The 24,474-nt window shown below is 40.1% G+C and overlaps 1 protein-coding gene across 2 annotated transcripts; it reads left to right on the top strand.

Moving 5' to 3' along the window:
• The first annotated feature begins 670 nt into the window (after positions 1-670).
• zmp:0000001114 (suppressor of tumorigenicity 14 protein homolog) lies at positions 671-24,341 on the top strand. 2 transcript variants are annotated; one of them, XM_034228008.1, is made up of 19 exons: positions 671-903; positions 10,998-11,145; positions 11,785-11,945; positions 12,955-13,025; positions 13,437-13,609; positions 14,317-14,352; positions 14,759-14,987; positions 16,197-16,336; positions 16,770-16,873; positions 17,413-17,522; positions 18,025-18,155; positions 18,591-18,695; positions 19,153-19,260; positions 19,419-19,532; positions 20,048-20,167; positions 20,617-20,797; positions 21,631-21,899; positions 22,828-22,964; positions 23,097-24,341. In XM_034228008.1, the coding sequence occupies exons 1-19, from the start codon at positions 877-879 to the stop codon at positions 23,256-23,258; spliced, it is 2,526 nt and encodes an 841-aa protein (XP_034083899.1). In that variant the 5' UTR covers positions 671-876; the 3' UTR covers positions 23,259-24,341. The 2 variants fall into 2 exon arrangements, with proteins under 2 accessions (XP_034083899.1, XP_034083900.1); XM_034228009.1 differs by lacking the exon at positions 671-903 and adding an exon at positions 10,379-10,570.
• Positions 24,342-24,474: the final 133 nt, after the last annotated feature.

The raw sequence follows: 24,474 nt of genomic DNA on the forward strand, positions 1-24,474 counted from the left end.
GTTTGAGGGAAGATCCACCTGAAAATAGAATACCATAGACTGTATATATGTAGAATACCAATAGACATTACCTTTAATGTGTGGGTTTACATATAAGATTAACAGCAAGCAGACTTACTGTAGGAAGACCTCATCCAGGAGGTTTCATTAAAAAATGCTCCTCAAGTAAAAGTGCAAAAGTATTGGCATAGCCTACAAATATAGGCTACTTAAAATACAAAAAGTAAAAGTACTCAATATGCAGATTGGCCCATTTCAGAATGATGTTAGGCTACATATTTGTATTATACTTATTGTATGCATTAAAGTGTTTATCACAGCTGGTAAAGGTGCAGCTAGTTTTAATTACTTTGTATACTGCAGGGTAGCTTGTGAATTTACTCCAGGTGGAACTAAAGAGTTGATTATATTTCACATCATTAATCAAAATCTGCAAAGTAACTAAAGATATTAAATAAAGTGGTCTAAAAGTAAACCAGTTCTTGGCGACAACATCCGTAAATGGACCACACCAAACGGGGGAGAAGCAGGTGTTTGAATAAACATGTGGGTTAAGAGTCATAGGTAATTATTAGGTGCAATGACAGCATGGTCTTGTAGTTCTTTGAATTGGTTTCACCCACAAACCGCTACACTGCACATACAGCAGGTATTTAGGGGCGTGGTTTATTCCCCCAAAGGTGTGTGCGGAAGAGCTCTGTCTCAGGTGCTTCGTGACGATACAAGAAGACCTGCAGACATTTGGATTTAACCTTAACGAAGTGATAATATAGTCATTTTTATAAAGAATAAGCTACACATCTACTATTCATTACAACACTGGTGTGAAGGTAAAGCTGATCCTGTTGGACTTCAGTGGGAGGGCGCTTTTGGAAGATGCATTCCGCCCGATATGAATACAACGTAAGTTCTTATCAAGTTTGAAATTAAACTTCTTTGTGCTAATGAATATGTAAATTGTTCTGTACAACAGAGAGACACACCGTTTTACTACACACCCAAAGTGTGGGCCTAGCTTTTCTGTCGGAGCTAACTATCTGTTTACACGACGAGTTCTACATTACCAACGATTACAAACGTGATATTTTGGCCCTTGACAACGTTTTGGTATATGGGGCATTCTACCGAATTAGGGCAAAGTGCGGTCCCACAACAAGAAAAACGATTTAACAAAACAATTAAGTATTCATGACATAGATATGTACTAAGAATATGTTATGGTCTATTTAAACACAAGGCATTCAATTAGATAGTGATAAGCTTAATACAAAAACATCATTTATAGGGTACTTTCTATTGGGAAGTAGCTGTCCCCAACCCTGACATTTCAATTTCAATTTCTGTAAATAACACTTAAAACATTTTATTTTGTTCAATGGTGTATTTAGAAGATCTTTATGATTACATTCAAACAGAAGTTGGAATATTTACATTTATTGTGGGTTTAATTTTTTAATAAAACAAACTATACTCAAAAAATCATGTCCCCAGTTTTCATGTCACTACCGAAACACAAGGGAAAGTCCAATGGCTGAGCCTGGTTTTTAGCCACTGCATTTTTGACTAGGCACTAGGCTTGTTTTATACTTTATATATCTTAGCATATTCTTACACACTGTTCATACTGCTCACAGGCTGCTGTGTATATCTAGTGCAGGGGGGTCAAACTCAATTGCATCGCGGGCCCCTATCAGCATCATGACTGCACTCAAAGGGCCGGTTGTAACTTTAAGAATATATAAAAATACATATATAATAAATATATATATATACAGTAATGCATTATTTTTACATGATTACCTCTGCATTGGATTATTATCTGATAGGGTAATAACTTCATAATAAACTATGTCTGAAAGCAGAAGATAGGGTGAATAATAGCAAGTCTCTTCAGTGAGAATGGCACAAAATGATTTAAAAAGAAAAGCCACATTCTGGGGAAAAAGTCACAAAAAGAAGAAGTGAGAATTTGAAAAAAATAAGTGAAATAAAAAAGGTTCTGAGAAAAGGTCAAATTCTAAGAAAAAAGGCATATTTAGAAGAAAAAAAGTCAAATTTGAGATGCATTGTGGGACATGTAGTTTATGGGCATCGTGCATCTGTAAATCATCATGTAACCGTATAATAAACATATCATATTCTTTGCAAGCTCTTGTGGTGCCACATTAAATGAACTCACGGGCCAGATTTGAGTTTGACACCCCTGATCTAGTGTATTCATACCCACCTCACTGTTTATTCATCATTCAATTAATTCTATATTTTATTCTGCTTTTTGCACTCCTTGTTAGAAGCTAAACTGCATTTCGTTGTCTCACACCTGTAATATGTGCAATAACAATAAAGTTGAATATGATCTTGAGCAGGAACAAATGTATTTACTTAGTACATATCTGACAAGCACCAACACTGATACTATGATGTTGTTTTCCCTCTGATCTGAATGAATAATTGAACTTTGAAGACTTCACTTAGGCTTACACCATTTTTAATCCTATGTGGTGTGTCATTGTGGGCAGTGGTCTGTCACAGCAAAACAAGTCGGGAAAGTTTAGCATGTCTGAAGTGAACATTGTATGTAAATAATAGAATAGAGGCCTAGAAAACCTGTTAATATAAACATTGCTGTTATTAGTCTATGTATTTGTTTACGGTATGGAAAACATTGGTTGAATGTGAGTTGAGGTACAGTTTTGTGTGTGCATCAACAAAAACTACAATTATACTTTGTGGTAAAATGCATTATTGGTTGCAAGTACACTAACATGTTACCACAGTGGTTTTAGATCAACCACGTTGTTTGTGTGTGATATTCAAACAGGCTTTTAGAAATTATAATGGGATGAGAAAACTGCCAAAGGCTTATTTTTCCTCACCTATAGGTCAACGTCTTCTGGAACATGCATACATTATGTAAATATCCATACAGTTCTTGTCACTACATAATTCAGTCTTGTTTGAGATGAATGAATTACCAGTAGAGGTTGTGGGCAGAAAATAGTGTCGGCCAGCCAAAGGTGAACTTCACTCTGCGGGGACTCATTAATGGTTACAAGGCTTTGGTCAGTGCTGCTGAAATGTACCAGCTCTTTACAGCATATATTTGACAGCCTCACAAAAACACTCCTTACCCTAGGGGAAAAACTCACTGGAGTGTACTAGTAATGCTGAGAATGTAGCCAAACAGGAAAAGGCTATTTCAGCAAAATAAACCTTTTTCTTTATGTGTGACAATAACAAGGAGTTCAAATCCATCTGTTTGACATGAAAAATATCTATAGAGCCATTGCCAGGCTCAGACAGGAGTGGGTGCCTGTTAGGTATTTGTCATAAAAGAATGGCCAAGCGTGTCCTTACTTGACCCCTCCCTGCTTATTTGGAGACATAGCGAAACTAAGAAAACAAGCTGCTGCTTTTTCCTTTACTTCCTTTCATTTATTTTTTCATTAAAAGGTTATTCTTTGGAAAAGTGCGTGGGATTGGATTTCTCAAGAAAACTTTGAGTTGCTGTAGATTTCAAAATATACCTTCACAAAAAAATACTTTAAAGCTTGCCATGTACCACTCCTTGGCATTCTGCTCCTAAAAGTTGGGAGAGATAGTTGTTGTTTATTAAGATGCAGTGAAACTGTTGGGAAACTATCATTTATTTCCTTTGTTAATATTTGATTACTTCAATAAGTAGATACTGGATCTAATGGGAATTCTATGATTATTGCAGTCAGTCTGTTCTCTGTTTATGTGGTGACTCAGTAGAGTAGAGAGAAACAATTCTTCAGGCAAGGCCATGCTTTTCTCTTTTTTCTCTTACTGCATTTCAGGACACATTTCAAGGGTATTCTTGTTGAACAGCAGTAAAATGAGTACAGTGTTAACGTCACGTCTCTTATTGTTGACTCTACTGAGTGATGCTTTCAAAGGAAAAGTGGACAAAACTGGATAGTTAAATAAATGTTTAATTGGTTCAGTTATCACATGGGCTTTGTTTGTACTTATTCAGGGCTTTGCCTCTTTGACAAATGACATTCTCTGTGTGTAAATCCTGATGGAGGCTGCTTCCATACAAGGCCAGCAGCATTCATTCAGTCCTTCTCTGTTCTGTAAAGAGGAAGACGCAGTTATGGAGGATTTTGTAGATTTTCTCCCAGCCTTTTGCCTAGTTCCTCCTTGAGCAGCAACTCTGTAGTATGCTACAAGGCTGTAGCCTCACTCCTCCTCACACACAGTGATGCTGCAGTATTAGGGGCTAACTGTAAAGTGTATGCTTAGGGCCAGGCCCAAGGTCAAGTAATAGATCTCTGCAGGTGTTTACTAAAAGTAAATATGAGGCTACTGAAATTGTATTGATTGGCTGTCATATTTGATTGTTGCTTTTTTGCTAGCAGTCTCCCGGGTGTTTTCTTTTGGATAGGACAGATCTATGCTGGTGAGTTCAAAGGAGGTTTTTAAGAGCGTTTTAAATGGGAACTCTACTGATTTTCAAATCAAAGTCCGTTAACAGGTCGTTGAGGGGTTCTACCGCATATGTGTAAAAAGTTACTAAAGCTTTTTTTGGTCTCCAGAGGGAGCAATGCCAAAACTGATTAACTGCTCTAAGTGATGTCACTTGAGGCAAAGTCAATTGAGGCTGAAGAATAACACTTTGAAAGTGAATACATTTAGGGGTGTTTGATTAAAAACAAGTGAGCTTACCTCTGTTTTCTAGTGACACTGATTTAGCTGCTTCTAGTATAATGTGCCACAATCAGCCCTCAAGGAAGAGCGGCAGTCTCCTTTCCTTGTGGCCAAACTGTGGGACTACAACTTCCGCGTCCTTCACATAAAGCCATGGGTCCCAAACATCCTTTTTCCCATAGACTTAACTTTTATGTAGTTAAGGTTAATCAACTTAAATCATTAGTCCTTAATTGCAAGCTAATGTGTGTGAGTCGAGGTGAGTTGCTGGGAGGCAGGGTTATGTATCTCTAAGGGTCCCATGTATGTGGAAGATCTGGGTCCTGTTATACTCACTATAAGTCAGTAACAGTCAAGATAATGTTTTTGGCTCTATGCACTACTGAGCAACCTTTTTATATGAATGAACAGTGTCACAGCCTCAAAAGGCTGTATCCAGGTCTCTTTATACGTCCACTGCCCAAATCTTTAACCAATCTGTGGCAGGTTGCATAGTGGGTAATGAAGGCTCCAGGTTTTAACACGACTATGCAAATGTGCAGAAGAAATTATGTGGTTTATCTGGTTCAGCTGCATGAATTTCTTAATATTATTTTATCCATCCTGAGTTGGACAATGTTGTGGCTGTGCAATTCTAAAAGGGTGGAGCTCTACTCTATACAGTCTATGAGCTCTACTTTAGGGCTGAATGCTTGGCTTTTGGCAGGTTTTGCTGTGTGTCACTGTGAAACGGTGTCAGCTTCTAGTCACTACACATTAGTTTCGAAATATGTCGACAAACCACTTGAGCAGTTGCAACAACAACATGCAGATTATATGCAAATGTAAAAAATATCGGGCTGCACCTGTGTGAACACACATGGAGGTTTAGAGAAACATTTTTGCTTATTGTACACATACAAAAAGCTTGTAGGCCTTTTTGTTGATCCAGACAGTTTGATTTGTCACAATACGAAGAGCACTTAATGATGTCTGGTCCCGCCAAGTCACGACAGAGCAAGAGTCAGCCAACACTATTCCAGAACTGAAGCACTTAACATAATTCTTAAGGGTTGTACTTGTATATCATATTTTGTATGTTTCGTGTTTACTATCATTTTGCTGGGATTTCTTAGTTCAGCGCTATGAATATTTTTGATCCCCTATCTTTGCTCTCAACATCTTATACGAAAATGTAAAAAACATTTTTTTTTTATCATATCGGTATTGGCTATAGAATTTCTGTATCAGTTAAAAACAATACATCTGTTGCATCCCTTACTTAAAATCATTAATCATTGACTTTATTATTCCCACGTGCTTTGCTGTGACATGTCAGCATGTCTTCTGCTGAGACCAAGAATCATTGTATTTATATTAGCTGAGAATGAGACTTTAATATCTATAATATAGTGGGTCCCTTTTTACAAGGTACGCCATGTTGCAAGGTCATTTTTATACTTTAGGACAAACCATACAGCGGCACAAGAAAAAGTTATTTTGGGTTATATCATTACCTGAAGGCCACCATAGCTCTCAGAAACACTTCAGTTTGTTCCAATTTGCAATCACCCCACTAGATGCCACCAAATCCTACATATTGTCCCTTTAAGGATTATTACACTTACACTATACACCCGACACAACCCTTCATTATGTCAAACATTGCACAGCTGTGAAGAAAATGTTTTTCACCCAAAATAATGACTTAGTTTCTCAAAATAACAAGATACCGAGTCAGTGTATTTTGAGAAAGTTTCCATAGCATCTAAGTAGCCAAGTACAATACATCTCTAGTTTATACCCCGACAAGAATTCTGGATTGTTCAGACAAATCGTTGTTAATAAGGTTGTAGACCAGTGTTGTAATGACATAGCTGCAACTGTGCTTGAGGTCTTCGTCATTTTTCACCACACCCTTCAGCAGTTCTAAATTGTTTCCCACTTGTCAAACCGGTTAGACTACTTGGAAAAACTGACTGCAGGATATTTCACAACAACTTTGATTGCTTTTCTTGTTAAACATTAACATTTCGTTTTAGTCTGCATCCACATGATTGGTTGTGTTGAGAGACGGACAGCACTACTTCCTGTTTAATAATTGGCATGGCACGGCTGAGCTGGTATTTAAAAAAACGATTACACATACATAGCTATAAAATGTTATACTAACTCTTTCTAGGAGTGAAGAATGGGAAATGATGGAGAGTATATAATATAATGGTTTTATTAGGCTGTGATCAGGGTAGATAGAGGGAGATAGACCCTGGAGCACTCGCTGGCCCCATCTCTAATGATCCTCCTCATTCTGGCCCATGATTGCTGTTAGAGATTCCAATTAGAAAGCATGTGTGGAAGCCCTAGCCGCGTAAGAATAGGCCTTAATTGCCATGAGTTATCATCTAGACTCATGTAATTGAGCCCCCATCTTCAGGGGCAGCACATCTGACAAATTGATTTAATACCAAAGTGATTCTCCACCCCTAATAGCACTTGGGCTTCTTCACTCATGGGCTACTACAGGCACTGAATTCATTGTGTGTTGATTACTAACTGTCCAGAAACCTCTCTCTCAGTCCACCCACTTGAGAGAGCTCAACAACATACACAGACAGACAGACAGACAGACAGACAGACAGACAGACAGACCCATAATCTCTACGTGGTCCTTCTCAGTTAATCATGTAATTTCTTCCCACAAACATGTGTACCTGAAGGTGTGAGTGTGGTAGCTTCGTCCCACTACCTGAACAGGTCTGATCAGTCTTGTATGCCACCATATGACTATACCTGTTTGAACTTGTCTCTCTAGGAAAGAAGTTAAAGGACACATCCCATTTTTGTTTATATATATCTGAAGTTAAGATATTGAGAAAGGAAACTGTTCTTGTTTGTTTTACAAATAAAAATAATAATAGGTCTACACATTTGTCATATTTTCATAATGGGGACAGTGATGAATTAAAAAAAATGTATGTGATTAATGTGCTGACAGTGTTATTTCTATAAGTTTACTTACGGAAAACACCTTCTAAGACAGGGATGGGCAAATGGTGGCCCGGGGGTTGTTATGCCTGCTGTGACGTTAAGTTACCACTTTTAATTATGCCTTTACAAGCTTAAAAGTTGTATTTATCATCTGAATTTGGCGAAACAAGTTTAATATTCTAAAAACCAAGACTTTGTTTATTTGAAATCAGATGAAAACAAACTGTCACAGACCCTGCCCTGTTATCTATGATTACTATACACTTTTCATTCACAATTTCAGCGGGAGGGAGGGGGAGCGGCGCTGAGGAACAGCAGAGTGCGGGTTGACGGGTGTCTGTGTTGACATTCCCCTTAGGGGTGCACCGAATGGGAAATTCTTGGCCGAAACCGATACCGAAAATAGGAAACAGTTGGCCGAAAACCGAGTGCCGAAAGGCCGAAAATGATTAATAGAAATATATATATATAATGTATACATTTTTTACCAATGTTGTTCAGCTACCTGATTATGGAAATAGACATGATTATGGCAAAACTTCACTTAAATAATAATCACTATTATGGGTCCATAAAACATTTATTCAGCACTTTTGAATGCATACAGTACATTTATATATGTCATGTATTATTGCTAAAAAACATTATATCGCAGTCTTAGTGTCGCCAACTCGTTTCTAATATGCAAAGACAACAAATGCGTCTATGATGTATTTTCGATCAGACGAGATCTCTCTCCCCCGTCTGTGTGCGAGGGGGCGGGGCAGTTTACACACACGCAGCTGCTACATGCAGCGGAGCACACTGCGGAGATGGCGGAGAGAACGCGCTCCGAGGTGTGGTTAAACTTTACCCGTCTCGATGTGGAGAATACTTGTTACCATAAGTGCAATAAGAGTTTAGCATGTAAGCACGAGCAATTTGTCTAAACATTTAGCAAAAGTGCACCGCATGCAGACGGAGAAATGTACCGGGTTCGACCGTCTTTCTAGCAGCCCTGTAGCCCCATCCACGAGTAACGTTTCCACGTCATGTGTTATGTATGCTAGCAGCAACACACGGAGTTAACTACATTATACAAACATGGGTTAATGATTAGAGGAAACTGAGTTATTTAGTTTGTTAAAATTTCAGCTATTCTGTTTACAGTCTGTCATCAGATTATTTAATACGATTTGTTAAAGGCTCAGGGCAATCTCGATGACAAAGGTCAATGTTCCCCCCCCTGTGAGCCAGCCGCGAGCATGGTCGCCGCGTCTTTATTACGTCATCACAACAACACGTTAGGTTACCAACGTAAGCCTGTTCTGACATTCGGTGATATTTTTTCGGTGCAAAAACCCTTTCGGCCGAAAGCCGAAAGGGCCTTTTTAACCATTTAAGGCCGATAATTTTCGGTGGCCGAATATTCGGTGCATCCCTAATTCCCTTATTGTGCGTCATCAGAGACAGGCTACAAGTGTCTTAGGTTCAAGTTAGACAACTAGTGTCTGGGTTAGTGTTCATGACTTCATGTTTATGTCATCTTAATGTTTAATCTCAATACACACACATTTTCCGTGCTTTCCAATAGTTTAAAATAGTTGTATTCCACTGTTAAATAACCTGTTCAATACAAACATGCCACTTGTACAAATTAAATAACATTTCTGTGAACTGATATTTGTTTAGTGAGCTTAGTAGAGGATGTTCCCTGAAAGATTGTAAAATGTCAATGAAGATGTCAGACTTAATTTGTTAATAATTACATACATGCAATTTGTGTGTGTGTGTGTGTTCCAAGTGAATCTGCGGCCCCCTGGTGGCCAGTACATACATTATGTGGCCTCCACCACCATCCAAGTTGCCCATCCCTGTTCTAAGACAATGGTGTCAAAGTCATCAAAGTCCACTTTATTGTGTGGGAGATACAGACAGGGAGATTAAATAGCTTTTTCTCATAATCCGGACAAATACAAATTATGGCATTGTTCTCCAATTTAAAACAAATATATATATTTTTTTTTATATATGTGAAGTTTGCATACAACCCAAATAATCTTTTGCAGCATCTTTCTGCATTATTCATTCAATATTTATATTAAAGGAGAACATGTGATGGTTCCTGCAGAACCTGTTGTTGGTGAACCAATCATTGTGGAATCATATCTATTGTAAAGCAGAGGTTAGTTGCAGTGGTAATGGCGATTGATGCCACTTTTAGATGTGCTCGCAAAGCTAATTATTTCTAAACGTTTTCCACATAGCCAAAACCAGGGAAAGCCACTCCTCTCGCATTGATATTTAAATGTTGTATTTAATATAAGTATAGAAATGTAATGTATACTGTCTCTCAGAAATGAAGAGATGCTGATAAATGACATTGTTTTTGATCAATACAACTATTTACTTGTCAATCTTTATTTATTTATTTATATAGCACATTTATAACAACCTCAGTTGACCAAAGTGCTGTACAGGGAACAAATATAAAATAACACAATAGGAGTAAAATAATAAAACCATAATTAAAAACAAGATAAAACGCACAATAACTAGAAACGTATAAAAACACATACAAATATCAAAATGTTGTGCTTAACTAGTATTAAAACCCAGTGCAAAGAAGTGAATTTTTAGCTGATATTTAAAAAGTTCATTAGACTGAGCAGTGTGGATTTGTACTGGGAGGCTGCTCCACAGTCTGGCTGCCACAGCGTAAGCGCCTGTGGTTATTTTCCTGCACAGAGGAACCACACACAGCTAAGCACATTGCTCTAGTCTAGCTGAAGCACGCCGGTGCAACAACTCAGACAGGTAGTGTGGTGCCAGTCCATGCAACGATTTAAAAACTTTAATGAGTAAATGCTTAAACTGGATCCTGTAACTGACAGGAAGCCAGTGAAGATCTGCCAGAACAGCTGTGATGTGGTCATATACTCTCAGCCCGGTAAGAAGGCGTGAAGCCGCATTTTGGACACCAATACGTCAGGGAGATACAATAATCTAAACGAGACGTTATAAATAGGTGGATGATCTGGTGATTTACTTACTTCATTCTGCTTTTCTATTGTCAAGTTTTCCAATTAACCATGGACATTTGTAGAGTTAATACCTTTATTTTAAAATAAATGTACAGCAATCAAACAGCAAATGTTGACAATTAGTGTCAAATATATGTTTTCAATGTTCAGCGATTTGATGTGTCATCTGTTATTGTCATTATTACCATTGTTGTTGTTATTATATATGCTCTCCAACTATCAGCAGTTGCCATTGAAAAGCCCACGTCACGTAATTAAAGTAAATATGATCTGCATCCACATCACGGTACACTTGCTGTATGTTTGCTGACCGTGTATCTTTTTCTTCATCAGGGCCGCAATGGCCGTCACGAGCAGATTGACTTCCTTACCAACAAAGAAAAGCCGTCGTCAAAGCGGAAGATCGGCATGGTGATCGGGGTTGTGGTGGCTCTTCTCATCCTTGCCGCCGTTGCAGCATTCCTCATTTGGCTGTTTCTCTGTGAGTACAGTTAGATGCTTCCCTCTTATATATCATCCACAGTAGAGTAGTCTTGAAGTTTGAAGCACAGTGCTTTAATATGTCTGGAGATGTTGGACATGTGGCGGACAGTTTTTGACAAATATCAAAGTTATTCTAAACGGAAATAAATGAGAAATTAGCTGAATATTTAAATTATTTAAATCAGTTACTGCCAAGACAGCCATAACATCAGATACTGCGGAGTGGATCATGTGCACTTACTGTGAAGACACAGCTCTTTGATAGAAGAGTGTAAGAGTGGCTTGTTTGGACTTTGTAATTTCCCATTAGTGTTTGCCTATTTGACAGCTCGGACTTTCTGCTTTTAATAATGCAAAAGAGACAAATATCACAAAGACTAAGGCACAGCTTCCTTGTCATTTACTCATACTGGGTTTGATGAAAAGGCCTCTGAAGTGTTGATAAACAGCCTCTTGATTCAACTGGCTGCTTGAATTGCTCCGAGAGCCTAACAGTCTGCTGGATATCAGATCACACTGTACAACTTTTGAAATGGTGCTTCAGGGTCTCTTTAAAGCTCTACTCTTCTAACAGAGGGAGCTATCTCATAGCATTTTGTTGATCAAACACTGAACTCACACCTGCCTCTCCCCCAAGTTAAAGATGCTGATTCAGAAGGCAGTTATAATATGCGGCTCGGGCCTTCACAGCAGGTCTACAGTGGGCATATGAAGTTGGTTGATGTACCGTATGACCAGAAGCTGGAGGACACCAACAGCAAGGAGTTCGACAAATTGGCAGACAACCTGGAGGCACTAGTGAGTTTCACATAAAGTTTCACATGACTTTCCTGTGTTTCTTCCCCTTTCTTTCATTTATCCTATTTATTGTTAACTATTTTTAGCACAGTGTTACATTCTGTTCCCTTTTCTCAGTGAGGATTAGCTGTGAAAACGCCCCTCCCAATGCACAGTTACTGCTGAAGGCACAGTAGTGTGGGCGGGATAAAACGCTGCACATTCGCTTCGTGATTCCCTCAACAGCATCTCCTATTATTGGAGGCAGTGGAGATGTTTGTAGCACCACTTAGGAGCAAGTTGATAGCAACAAAAAAACAAACATCAAGAGCACACAAACGTACATAAGTGAGGGTAAGGATTAGAGTGCAGCTGGAATATTAGATCACTAGATGATTGAGGGGAAAAAGCTTTTTGATGTACTAGCTTTTTTGCAATCGCATACAACAACAAACAGGATAGCTTTTTTAAGGAAAAGTTTCAGGTCTACGTTAGTCTTTACACGATTGGGAAGTATGGCTTTAAGTAAACAATGCTTGGCTTAAAAACACCCTTGAGATAGAGATGTCATGTTCAACTAGTTGTATTCTGTCTCTAGAGTCCTTGAGAAAATATAGTTTATCCTCTCTGTGTCTCTAAAGTTGTTTTTAGTAAAATGCTAATGGGTTAACTTTTGATGTTGCTAATTTAAACTAATAGTCATTTTGGTATATTGATATTTATATTCCCAATGTCATTTGCTGCTAAATCTCTAACATTACAAATGAAACCTGCTCATGCTTTCCTTCTCTTTTCTTGGCGTTAGATGTTGTATAATACATGTTGGTGTCTAACCTGCATTTAAAACTACAAAGAATGACTGCAGCCTCGTCTGATACACTTTGCAGCTGAAGGCAAAACACTTAATTGAGAATCCCATTGTTGTGTGCTTTGCATGGGAGGCGGTTTTTATGTTAACATGCTAATTTGTACTTCTGTCTTCAGGCAGACAAGCAGTCCTTAACATGTTCTATTCAATAAAACCACACAGCTTTTACAAAACTACAAGAAAGATCCTCTCCTCGGAAAATACTACAGCAAGTCTGTGGTCACTGCTTTCAGGTAATGAGATGTTGAGATTGTTCTCTTTTTTATACTGCTGAGCAGATGGTGAAAACTTCATGAAAAAAAAAAATGTTCACAATACATCTTGCATGAAGAAAATGTTGTGTTGCACTGCCCCCTGGGAGTTCAAAAAGTTGTATTTTGTTGAATAAAATCAAGGTTAGATGAGGTCTGTTGACTTGTAATCTTACACAGTTATGTGTTAAGCATTGGACACTAGTTGATTTAGACATTTTATTCAATCTGTAATGGTAAATCTGCTCGATTTGGCTACTAGGAATATCAGTAATTGTCATGTTCAACTAATCTGTGCTTATTCTTGAATTTTGAAGCTTGTTACTGAAAGCTCTCTTTATGCTCTTCCTTCCCAACCTCCATCCATTTCTCTCTCATCTCTGTTTCTACCAGTGAGGGTGTGATCGCCTACTATTGGTCCGAGTTTATTATTCCTGTCGAAGACCTGGAGATCGAGCCGGAGTTCTCAGAGGAGCGAGTGCTGGAGGTGTTGGAGAAAGGCATGAAGGAGCAGCGCAGCCTTGGGAACCCCGAGGATATCAAGATTAGTGAAGTCACAGCCTCATGTAGGTACCATCAGGGCCAGGGAGGAGGAGGAGGGGGGGGGGGGGGGGGGGAGGAGAAGAAAGATGGGGTGAACTTGGAGTATGCTACATCTGGCTGCCTTTTATGACATCAGCCTAAGATAAAACTCTGTGAATACAGATCTTAAAACACTGTCATCTCCTATCAGCATTGGTATTCTGTATGGTTTCTATTCGTATTAAAGGAGCTTGCTTTGAGTTGTGCTGATAAGATGATAACAGATAAGCCAGGCCCCTCTGCTTGTGCTGCATCTGAGATTGCACATTCAATGCTGTTTGGATCCTCTAATGATATTAGCTGGGCTCTGGCCTGGCTTGAGACTGCCATTTTTCTTCCTTCTGCCCTATCAGCATTCACATTGCATTTGTCCACATCCTGGCCCACAGCGCTGACCCTGTGACTCAGTGGTTTTTTGGTCCTCTTTTAAAATGATTTTTGTGGGTATGATTTGATGTCGCTGTCCCAGATAGTTAGACAGAGATGTATGGGTTGCTGCTGCGGGGCAAGGTGAGATGGAGCAGAAAGTGCTACACACCATCACCAGTTCCCACAACCGCAGGGAAATTGAACAGAAAATGTGCAACCCAAATATTTTAGGGCTCATGCATCAAATAGTTTCAACCCTCCCAACATCAGCGACCCATTCTTACCTTTCCTCCTGTTTTTCTGCCACTCTCTCCATCTCCAGTCACAGATTCCCGCATGGCCAGGAACCCCAGAGCCAGTGAGTACAGCGTGTCCCATTTCAATCACTCCAAGTTGTAATTTTCCAGCTGGCTAGATGCTCACCCCCCCTGCCAGTCTTTAACGAATGTCTGGCCTGCACTGTACATGTGCGGCTGTAGTCAGAGATGGAGATCCCTGCGTCAGGCACACAAAACACTTTTTTCTTTGACACTGCTGATGTATTACTATTAGGATGATTAGACTGAAGTTAACTTAGTAGCTGTACCATCTTACATTAATCTATTTTTCAGATACATCTATAACCTAAAGGATGGAATAGTTTGACTGTTATTGTTCAAATGTGTCATTGTTTTTGCATAATTAAATGTTGCATAATTGCAAATAAAAGTTACTCATCATTTTTATGCCCACTGTATGATTCAACTAATCTTATTTATTCCCAGATGAGTGTTTCTTCCGTCTGGAGGCTTCCGATACGACACAGACATTTCATTCACCAGGCTACCCTAAGGGCTATCCCCCCAAGTCACGGTGTCAGTGGCAAATACGAGCTTCAGAGGCTGACGCCATAACGGTTTCTTTTCCTTTTTTCCACATCGAGGATGACTGCTCAGATGACTTTGTCTCCATCTATGACTCTTTGAGTCCAGATGACTCCCAGGCCATCACAGAGTAAGTCAGAGGGCTGAGAATGTCCTGGCAGTTTGGAAAACATGTTGGTCATGGTACATGGTCATAAGGGTAGGGGCAGCATTTCTTGCACTGATGACTCTCCCTGAAGTAAAGACAATAATCTGACTTGATTCGCTCCCACTGTAAAATAAATTGTGACACAAATCAAATTCTCATTTAACCTTACACCTTGGTAGCAGGGTTTGTTTAATAGGGTTCAACCGACATTTGTCTAATTTATTTAGCCTTGACGATCAGAGGGAGGGGGAATATAGTTCTGCATGATTCCCACAGGAAAACCACGAGGTATCACTTGACTGAAATGTTGCAGAAGGGTTTAGGAGTAATAGCTCTTTTTGATGTTGGTGAAAAACATGTTCCACTTCATTCCTTTCAGTAGATTTGTGATTACAACTTTTTTTTTTTAGTTGGCCCTGAAGCCTTTAGCACTGCATGTCTCTTTTTATTGTTAACTTTTGAGACCTCGGTGAGATTGAGTTGGCTCAAAAAGACCTCTGCTTTCAAATCTGTGAAGGTTGCCAACCTGAATCCTGCTACACCACTGTGTGTAATTGCACTTTGTCTATGGGGGAAGGCTGTGATTCTGAAACTACAGGCTCCTGTATGCAACATCAGTTGGCATACAGGCAATTTCTAACTCAGAAATCATTGCCAAACAAATATGCTTTACCAGGCGATGCATAATATTTTATAAATCTATTGAGCGATCAGTTTTATCCAAGGTGACATGAGGTTTATGAGAGCGATAATATAATACTCTATAATGACATTATTCTACTAGAGGTAGATGTATTGCTGATCTTGCGGTGTCATTCACACCTCCATTGCTCTGCCTCCAGCAGTGCTGAAACTTTCTGCTAATTCACCTAATGTTTGACTTTGAAACTCCACCTAAGCATTTTCTATCTAGTGCTGGCACATCTCATCTCATGTATATCTTTTACTACCCCTCTCTGCTAATCTATTAATTTTCCTTTTCAAATGATTTTTCTCTTGAAAATGTTTAAACCTGTATTGATGTTTTAGTGCTTCTGACTTAGGGAACTCAAATACAGTTGTAATTCTTCTAAGTGTTGCGCTTCCTAAGGGAGAGAGACTCAGACTTTTAGCTCCTGCTTTATGGTAGTGTTTACAACAATTAGTTGCTTCTGATTCTGTTACTTTTGACTACCTATCATTCTCTCACAGGAAGTGCGGTCAGAGGCCCCCCTCCAACCCCCTTGAGGTGGTGTCATCCGGCAACATCATGCTGATTAATCTGATTACTGACAGCGTGGTCCAGAGGCCTGGCTTCCTGGCTAAGTACAAAGCCATCCCCAGGGAAAAAGGTAGTTCAGCGATTAATGGCCATTATTTTACTGATAGATTCTGTACTTTATCCATTTACCTTGATTTGCTTGTGTTTGAATACCTAACCAAGAAAATGACCATTGTGTATCAATAATCATCATCTTGCGTGAATTCTTGATGGAAACGTTGGTTTCCTGGCATGCCTTCACGGTATATCAAAACATCCAGTATTCATTTTTTATGCAGTTTTAACGCATGCTCACTATTTCCCAAATACTACATTTTTGCTAAAACCTTGAAAATGTGTCCTATGCTGGCACGCGCGGTACTTGTCATGCGAGTCCAGCAGTGTTTAAATAGGGAGTAATTTATATACGATTAGTGATAATGGTGGGTAATTGTTTCTTTTAAATCCATTTAAAAAGGAAATAGTTTTTTACTGAATGTGAATTTATCACTTGCTCTTTTCAGTTAAAGTGTGTGGCGGCCAACTCCCTGAAAACAAAGGAGTCTTCACCTCCCCACTTCACCCCAGCTTCTATCCCCCTGCAGTGGACTGCAAGTGGACCATCAAGGTTTGAAACACTGCTTGTCTCCCTTACCCCCTCCTCTGCCTGAAACCCCTCCCTCCTCCTCCTCCTCCTCCTCCTCCTCCTCCTCTCCTCCTCCTCCTCCTCCTCCTCCTCCGCCTCCTCCTCTCCTCCTCCTCCTCCTCCTCCTCCTCCTCCTCCTCCTCCTCCTCCTCTTCCTCCTCCACCACCGTATGAGAAGAATGCTGAGGCAGCACTGTGGAAGCCAAGCTGTTCAGTACCTCCTCTATCTTCATCTGTCAGCCCGCTGTTGCTGCCGCAGCTCTCACTGAGCTGCAGTGCTTTATGTGTTGGTTTTGTTTGCTGGTGTGTGTGTGTGTGTGTGTGTGTGTGTGTGTGTGTGTGTGTGTGTGTGTGTACATGTACATGCACATGCGTGCGCCCATGGCCTGTTTGCGTGTGTTGCGAACTTGTCTACTTGCATTTACATGGGAGGCAGAAGCATGTCTTGGTGTGTAGGAGGAGGAGTGACATGCATGTTAAATAAGGTCTTTATGAACCAATCACCTCTTCCTCTGCTGTAGGTCCCTGCTGGGAAATATGTGCGTCTGAGGTTCACCATGTTCCGCATGAAAGAGCCTGGGGTGGATATCCGTGTATGTCACAAAGACTATGTGGAGGTGTTGGGCACCAAGTAAGACATTCACTTATTTAAATGACACCTTTAATGATTCCCTGCAACCGTCACAGTTGACAGATTAACTGTTGGTTCAACTTCGACCTACTACAGTACAGTTTTTCTATGAACTTACTTGTATTTTAGTTGGTCTTCCTCACCAGAATATTGTAATTATTCAGATACTTTACGAGTGTTTTGTTTAGGAAATGTCTCAATGCTCCTTTTTTTTTTTACCCGTTTTGGTCACGGTATATCTAAAACATCTAGTATTCATTTTTGTATGCAGTCTTAACGCATGCTCACTATTTCGCAAATACATGCATGTTTCTGAAAAATGTGTCCTATGGTGGCACGCGCAGAACTTGTCATTCGAGTCCAGCAGTGTTTAAATAGGGAGACATTTATATTACCGTTTTGGTTGCAATTATTCTCTAATATCGATCAGCAAGTAATCATCAGAATAACTACAACAATTAAAACAGTGTTTTCCTTTAAACATATATGTCTTGTGTCCCAGGTATTGTGGCGAATTGTCCTCTTTGGCTCTGACCAGCAAAAACAACGTCCTAGAGGTGATGTTTCACTCCGACGAGTCCTTCGCTGACAAAGGCTTCAGTGCCGAGTACAGCGCTTACGATCCCGCAGACCGTGAGTAAAGAGTCCCGTCTCTCACCCATTTTTATATGGCATTTGGCGGGAAGGCTGAAATGTTGGGATGTGACAGGGACACTCATAGCCTGACATTACAGAGTCAGACAGGGTTAGGGGATTAGCTGTGTAGTCTGAGAGACGATGAGATGGCAGCTGTTTGACAGTCAAATGGAGCCGTTTAGTGATAAAGGCTTAGGAACTGCAACAAGAGCTAGACTAATCACCAGATAGGTTGTTTATTGGGTCCATTTTATTTTCCACTGTCAGTCAGGAGCACTCCACTTATAACGGCTCTGATCAACAGGGACAAGGATTGGCAATGTGATGGATGTTGTGAACATACTGTGTCACTCCTTTATTCTTCAATTTGTCATCATATTTGTTTCTCCTTGTCTTTGCTCCTTCAATATTTTCTCTGTTGTTTGGGAACAGCTTGCCCCGGCAAGTTTGCCTGCGCCTCCGGCATCTGCATCGCAAAAGAACTGAAGTGTGATGGCTGGAATGACTGTGGTGATATGAGCGACGAGATGAAGTGCGGTAAGTTCCCGCTCGACCCAACAGCACTTTTTCTGTCGTTACTCCTTTCCTTATTTCATATCCTCTTCTCATATGAACACCTACTTGCCTTCTTGAGAGAGATTTATCACGTGAGAACATCAATACCAAGCCCATAAATGCCCCTTAAATATGAGGCCATGGCCAGGCAAGAAGCTAGTTAGCTTAAGACCGAAACACAGGGAAATGACTCACCTGGCACTGTCTAAAGGTAACAAAATCGGAAGAGTATGAATACGTTTATTGGGTGATTTGTTACGGTCTTACCTTCATATTAATGTTACTAGGCTCCATGAAGTAACTTGCTGTAAACCAAGCCCTCAGAAGCAGGTACTGGTGTCCAATATATGAGTGATTTGGGTTGGTGAACGATCCCTTTTCACTTGTATAATCTTCCTCAGTTGCATTGTTTAATACACACTATTTTCTCTTACTTCAGAGTGTGACACTGATCAGTTTGGTTGTTCCAATGGCCTGTGCAAACCGAAACTCTGGGTGTGCGATCGAGTCAATGACTGCGGAGATGGGAGCGATGAAAAGAGTTGCAGTAAGTATTGCAAAGCCTATAAAATGCTAATTGTGCTAACATTAAAGGCACATCACAGCTAATGCTCTGGTCACTGTCTCAGTCATCATTTTATTCCGTAATGGAGTTTGTTTGAAGCACTGCCCAATGTTCTCATCACTGTCTTTCATTGGCTCCAGGTTGTCAGCCGAACGAGTGGCGCTGTGGTGACGGGCAGTGTTTGCCTCAGGACGTTGTGTGCGACAAAAAGAAAGACTGTGAAGATGGAAGTGACGAGGCCTCTTGTGAAACCTGTAAGTGGCAGCACTTATTATTTTTCCCTGCCAGTTAATATATTTAACAAGTATGTTAAACAAACAATTAACCTCATCTGTAAAGTTTTAAGTTTTACAAAAACATTGCACTGCCAACTTTATTCATAATTCAAAGCATATTTCCTGTCACTGTTCACATTCTCCCAGCTCTTTCTAACATTTCCTCCCCTTTCTACTTCCCTCTTTATCAATTTTCCTTGCACTCACTTAGTCAAGCACACACACACACACACACACACACACGCACAGGACTTTCTTGTATTTCCTTTTGATTTTTACTTCTGTGAACAAAGAGGTATATTAGACCTCAACCCCAATCAATACCCCCAATCAATGCTATCTGCTCCTCAATCACTCCACATTGTGCATTCAAGTCACTTTAAAGCCCCACTGATTGCATAGTATTTTACTGGTTAAACTTAGCAATCATCTAACGCTTTGATTGAAATACGCTATGTGTTTTGATTTTGGGACCTGTCTCCACTCCATTGTAGCTCCAGGCGTCTGCTCTGAGTTCAGCTTTAAGTGCGGGAACAGCGACTGTGTCAACAAGGTGAATGCCGAATGCGACCGCGTCAAAGACTGCTCTGATGACTCCGACGAGGACAGCTGCTGTAAGAAATGTTTTAATCTCTTTCCCCTTCCAAAATTAAGCTTTTTTTTTTACATATTTTAAAACAGCTGAAAGTGGATCTAATCTCTTCAGTGTCATTCAAACTAGATTATAGCAGAGCTGGGTTGAGCTGCGCATTGGGCTGTCTGAAAAGAGCCCCAGGCCTTGACTACTTTATTTATTTCATTCGTCTTTGAAAGCAGCTCTTGTCAGCTCTGAAGTTTTTTGCTTTTTCCTCTATTTAGGCCTCAGGGTGTGTCTGTTTTTTCATCAACTAATATGCCAGTGTGCTTTATTAGGATTCCAGAGAGTCATATAACAGTTAAGGCCAGCATCATGATTGCTTCCAGTAATCTATTTTTTTCGATTATGCATGCCATTCTCTCCAAATATTTTGCTCTTACCCTCCAATGCTCCTCCTCTCTCATTATATCCTGTGTTAAATGTCAGCGTGTGGCACCAGGCCGTATAAGCTGAACCGCATCGTGGGAGGGCAGAACGCTGCCGTGGGGGAATGGCCCTGGCAGGTCAGCCTTCACTTCCAGACCTATGGGCATGTGTGTGGGGCCTCAATCATATCAGAGAAGTGGATCCTCTCCGCCGCTCACTGCTTTTCAACCACCAGCCCAGAGTGAGTGACAGCTCAAACACCCATAGACTGTGCCAAGTAGATAGTATAGTAACACATCCACTCTTTCACATCCACTCTTTTTTTGGTTTAAAAAACATTATTAGTTCCCTCATGTTTTGTTTATCATCACATTTTTCAACCTTTTATTAAATTCCATTATGCAATTTCTCAGACAAACAGAACTCTGCTCAACAGAGGAGTATTTTATCAAAATTGTTAAATCGGAAAATTAGCCACTGATGGAGATAATTTAGAAAAACCTTGGGGAGGGGGGCAGAATTTACATCTCAACTATGAAAGCATGGAGCTGTATTCACAAGAGTGCCCTGTAGGTGGAGCACAAACCCTGCTGTTAGACCTGAGCAACCTCTATTGTTGTTGAGAAGGGATTGTGTTCATTTTCAGTTGTTGATGATATTTGATAAACAAAATGATATTTAATTTTCAAGCTTTTTCTAGATTACTTTATATGGAAGCCACAACAAAGATATTTAGTTATATATCATCATAAGTAGTAAGTCGTTTTGCATATTTATGAACAGATTTAGCACCTAGAGTATATCAATAAAATGAAATGCAATCCAATAATCAAGCACTACCTTTGTGGCTTATGATATTCTGTTAGAGAGGTTGCTGAATTGCTTTCCATTGAGTTTACAGTACTAGTAGCATAAGTTGCAAGGCATATGTAGATTGTTACTAGATTGCACATACGTTTATGATGTTGCATACATCCATCCTGGCTCCCATGTAACCATTACATTGCATTTAGCTGACGCCTTTATCCAAAGCGACTTACAATAAGTAACCTTTGCCCTGCAATGCTTCCAAAGGAATCATGTTGCCTCCAACTGGCAGACCTACAATGGCATGCAGGATCAGTACAAGCAGGATGGAGTGCAGCGCCGGCCGGTGAAGAAGATCATCACCCACCCAGATTACAACCAGATGACCTTTGACTATGACATTGCACTGCTGGAGCTCAGCGAGCCGCTGGAGTTCACCAACACCATCCAGCCCATCTGCCTACCTGCTCCCTCCCACATCTTCCCTGCAGGCACGTCCTGCTGGGTCACAGGCTGGGGCGCGATGCGAGAAGGAGGTATAATGCATGAATTGAACATTTTGGATAGTGTGAAGATAAAACTTCTTTGCAGCAATGTTGAGCCAATCATGAAATGAGTGAAACTGGATTCGCCTGTCAATACACTGATATTTATTGAGAGACAAACGGCCGGAGGATTAACAAAGCAACTCGCACTGTTCAATGCAAGCTGCCAAAATTAACTCTACCCACACAAGACAGAAACATCTCTATATATCCTTTAAAGGAGGGGTCCCAACAGCCCGCCTTTTCCCCTAATCGATTACAGATGAACAGACAAAGAAACTCTGTCTGAGTGGGCAGTAAACCCTTCCCCCCCACACAGAGAAAGAGTGGTCACTCATGTGAAGTTTCTCAGTACAGCTACGCATCAGATGAAAATATTCCTTTACAGATAGAACTCATCACTCGTCATTTGTTGTTTCTCACTGTTACTGGTTATTATATATTTATGCTGTGTTCTCTCTCAATTCGGAGTGACCCACTCTACAGTTGTGTTTTCCCTTTCTGCATATCCAACTAAAATTAAGACATCCCACTCCTCCCCCATCTTTCTCAAAATGAGTTATTCATCTCTGTCCTTCATCTTCCTCCCCTGCCTACTTCCTCCTTCTTCCCTTTATCTCGTTATCATTTCATCCTTTATTCTGCCTTTCCTTTAATGTCCCTCCCATTTCTTTATCCTTCCCATCATGACATATTTCTCTTCCACTCAACCCTCCCTCTAGTTTCCCCTCTCATCTTTTTATCTCATCTGCTCTATTCCATTAAGCCTTCCGTCCATATCCATATATCAAGACAGACGTTGGCTCTCCTGGGAAGCCTCTTAAACCTTCATTAGCTAACACTAATCCAGACCATTAACACCTTTTGATGTTAGTGACGAACACAGAGGCCATGTGACCCCTTTGTCCTGCTCTTTCAGGTTCAAAGGCTCAGCTACTGCAGAAGGCGAGTGTGAAAATCATCAACGACACGGTGTGTAACATTGTCACCGAGGGCCAACTCACCTCCAGAATGCTCTGCAGTGGATTCTTGTCCGGAGGAGTTGACGCATGCCAGGTGAGACCAATCAACATGTTCTCCAGAATAGAATAGAAGGACAAAAGGCTGATGTAGAAAGGTTTTCACACCCATATAATCATCATGCTCTCACATCCAAAGCCGATCTAATAATTGCTCTCCTGTCACCAGGGAGACTCCGGGGGCCCCCTGGTGTGTTTCGAGGAGAGTGGGAAATGGTTCCAGGCCGGCATCGTGAGCTGGGGCGAGGGCTGCGCTCGTCGGAACAAGCCTGGTGTCTACACGCGCGTCACCAAGCTGGTAGACTGGATCAAGAAGGAGACAGGGATTTGATGAGGTCGGTAGGATCAGAAAAGGGACACAGAACGGGGAACAACATCAAAGTGCTAAAAATAATGGAGACGGAACTTTGAGTCGTATTCAGGACAAGTCTCTCCAAGATCTATTCATGTAGCAGCAGACAGCTGAGGATACTGCTGCACCGACCCAACTACTCTCATGAATGAAAGCAACTTATTTTATGTAGACGAAACTCTGCAAAGTGTCTTTTGACACACATCAAAATAGTCATATTTCACTGGTGAATCTATCCTAAGAGAAAATGAGGAAATATGCATATTCTAGGAATTTTGTTCCTAATATTTGTCAAATGCAACTTTAAGATGGATGGAGAAACTAAAAAGGTTATACAGTTTAAAAAGAAAAAAAAAAAAGGAAATATGGCTCTTTTGGGCTGCAGTCAGTTTGGAACTGTGCCAGTCGGTTAATGCTGTAAATAACTAGACATTGAGGTTTTTATTAATCGAATATCCTATCAGACCGTAAATGGGGTTCGGCCTGTTTGCAACAAACAAGTTATCTACAAGTATTTTCCAAAGCATTGCATAGGTTTTTATATTGATTAAACTATTTGTATTTAGCCATTAGTCTCAGTTGTTATCAGTAAACTGTAAACATTAACTTTTAGCGCTTTCTGCATTTCCATATATTTTTTATGATAAAAACAAAATAAAGACTCTTCAGTCATCATGTTGCTCAAATCCATGCAGGGGCATTTTCATAACATACAAACATATTCAAGCCAAAAAGCCTACAGTATAAAAGTCATGTTTGGTATACCGAATTGTACCAACTGTACGTTTTTTTTTGTAGTTGTTGTTGTTATTTATTTAAGGGGTAAAAATTAAGAAGAAAAACATGTTGAAGGTATCACTCAATGGATCTATTTTTCATAATTGTAAATGTGTATTGTGTGAAAGCAGGGAGAAGCCACAACTTTAAGATATTTTCTTGTACAGTGTCTTTGGAATATGGACATTGTATAACCTTTCTTTGTTTGTCTGTGCTTGCAAATGTTTTTATACTAATGAGTCTTAGCAATAAACATATTTGATCGGATTCCTCATCACCTAATTGCATCACCTGTATCATTTGTCTTCGACTAGGTCTCACTTTGTATTATGTTGTGCATAATAAATGCGTGTCTTGTGAGAGCTTGTCTCTCCTCACAGAAGAATTGTAATGAGCATGTACCTCTCCTCCCCGCCGT

The sequence above is a fragment of the Gymnodraco acuticeps genome, unplaced genomic scaffold, assembly GCF_902827175.1.
Source record: "Gymnodraco acuticeps unplaced genomic scaffold, fGymAcu1.1, whole genome shotgun sequence".
In the NCBI taxonomy this organism is placed as follows: domain Eukaryota; kingdom Metazoa; phylum Chordata; class Actinopteri; order Perciformes; family Bathydraconidae; genus Gymnodraco; species Gymnodraco acuticeps.